Source organism: Montipora capricornis, chromosome 3 (genome assembly GCF_036669925.1).
Source record: "Montipora capricornis isolate CH-2021 chromosome 3, ASM3666992v2, whole genome shotgun sequence".
NCBI lineage: Eukaryota > Metazoa > Cnidaria > Anthozoa > Scleractinia > Acroporidae > Montipora > Montipora capricornis.
The window spans coordinates 54476259-54478758 of NC_090885.1; the positions used below are offsets into that span (position 1 = coordinate 54476259).

At 41.4% G+C, this 2500-nt stretch overlaps 1 protein-coding gene across 1 annotated transcript in view; it reads right to left on the reverse strand.

Moving 5' to 3' along the window:
- The window catches only part of LOC138040581 (meiotic recombination protein REC8 homolog), a 39833-nt gene that overhangs the window by 29366 nt on the left and 7967 nt on the right, over positions 1-2500 (reverse strand). Inside the window, exon 3 of the mRNA XM_068886277.1 lies at positions 423-526. Within this exon, the coding sequence (XP_068742378.1) occupies positions 423-526 (104 nt within the window). The remainder of the gene's footprint in view (positions 1-422; positions 527-2500) is intronic.

The window sequence follows — 2500 nt, forward strand, 5'->3', positions numbered from 1 at the left end:
CATTGTTCCCCTAGTGATGGTCGACAATAGCCCACGCCCTCGCTATCTGCCACTTACCACCTAATAAGTCCGTGGATCTCGGCCACAACTTGGTTACCAGTTGTATTAAGTCACAGAGAGCCAAGTTTTTGAAAGCTACATTGAAGCAACCAATGTTTTGGGCATCCCCACCTGGGAAACCCATATCACTAGCGTTTTGGGTGTGGGGATACCCAAGACGCTGGGATGTCCATATCACTGTGATACCAGCGGGCTCCTCATCCCCAGTCCCCCTCCTTGTCACGCGAAAGGCCTAACCGTTGGTATCAAAAAGAGGAAAACTTCGAAAGAGGAGAATTTTCGAATATCACCAAATAAAACTGAGAAATCGTTCTTTTCGAAGTGCAAAAAAAGGAGGATTGTATCTAATAATTGCTGCTTACCCCAGACATTTTTCGTTTGTTCACGATAAATTCGTACCACGCCAACCATTAGATTAGAGGACAAACGAAGAGCGAATGGGACAACAGGATCTATAATATCGCGGCTGAAAAGAAATAAAGACAAATAACTCTAAGAGAGAGTGATCGTCGCAGTTGGAAGCAACTTAAGCAGACTTGAAAAAAACAACGGTCAAGTCTGGATATCTTTACAACTGCAAAGGTCATTCTTGGTTAAATTCATTACAGCCGCAATTCAAAAAACATTTGTCTTTTCTTTCACAGTCCAAGACATTCAAATAATTTGCTGTCACAGCTTTAATTAAGGAATATTCATTTGAAACAGAATTTTAATTATTCGAAAGTTGTCAAAACCAGAGGCAAGTTAATCAAAGAGTTGGTGTGAATAAAACAGCTACCTACACCATACGCTAAAAGTAACGCTAACCTTTGCCTAATTGTTAAAGGGACCGGCTTTGTATTGGATGTCAAAATTTGGCGTGCATCTAATCAGGTACATTTCTTGACATAAGTGCGAAAACCGGGTCAAAAACGTATAATCGAGAAGTGATGATACCATTGGCAGGTGTTTAGTCTCCGTACTTGTGACAATGGAGCGCTTTAGATTTTAGGACGAGAACATCTACAAGTAATTTAAATACGAGTACGAGATTTTCTCATAGAACACGCGCAAATCAGCGTCATTTTGGCGGGAAAAACGTGTGAACGTCGTCATTTTAGGCAGCGTTTACACGAACGCGGTTTCGCATCGACACAGTTTCATGACTTCGAAACACCGTAAAAATCGATGCGGTTTGGAAGTGTTTGCACGGAACCGTTTTCGACAGAAAATTCAAGTCGTGATGGTATAAGCGAGCACTGCACTGGGTGGTAAATTCACTATTTTGAATTGAACAGTGCAAAGTTCGCGCCAAAATAGTAACCGTATTCAAATCGATGCGGTTTCACTGTTTACACGACAGATGAAACCGCATCGTTTTGAAAAAGCTCCACTTTTGGCATCGGTTTCAAATCAACACGGTTTCGGCAACAGCCTCGATTGGTATCGTGTAAACAGACGATGTAACCGCATCGAAAACGATGCGGTTACAAATGAAACCGTGTTCGTGTAAACGCTGCCTTAGTACGAGATTTTGCAAAAATGTGAAAACAAGGCATCAACACGTAGCAGTTTTGGCATTTTTCGATCAGGAAAAGGCTCAATTACTGGAAATAAGAATAACTAAGGAATCTATGCTGCTCACAAAGAGTAACTTGAAAATGAATCGTCCGGGTTATGAATTTTGTAAGTATTTTCGCTAAAAACGGGCAGTCAAATCTCGTACTCGTTCTCGTCTTCATCCTAGAATCTAAAGCTCCCTTATTCTTAACATGGCGGCGCCCAGGAAATTTGGCATGGAAGTGAAGATAAGTTATTCTAAAATTCACTTTTTTCCCTGATGGAAACCACATCCTAGTGGATTTAACACGCTTCAGCCGAAAGAGGTTTCGGAAAAGCTTGAGCGTTTTTTTTTTCCTCTCAGCTGAAAATTCTTGAAAAAGTTTTTTGTTTGTGGTGAAGTACAGCTAGAATTGTACTATTTGCTATTTGTATGAAGTCCTTCTTAACTTGCTTTGCATGAAAACAGTGCAAGCCACTGTCTGGTCCTCCGGTACAAGTATATATATGGGATATATGAGTTATTGACCAAGCGTGAGGTCAAGGTGGCTGGATAATGGCCAAGTTCTTTGTTAGCGTGTTTATGGGCCACGCTAATAACGAACTTGGCCAGTATCCAGCCATGTTGACTGAAAAAGCTTGGTCAATAAAGGATTTTATTTTATGGGATAAAACACCAAAAAAAATGATCTTTGATCTCGCGGGAACAAGCGAGAAATCCCGAGTGGGCAGTATAGCTTCATCTTGCCCGCTCGGGTAGCCAATCACAGCGCGGGATTTGGTTCATCTTGCCCGCCCACGGAGCTAGTCATTTACTCAAGGGACTTACTGTAAAGATCTACGACGCGGTCGTCATCGAGAACACCACAAAACAAAGAAAATTGTTTGAAACAGGAAAAAT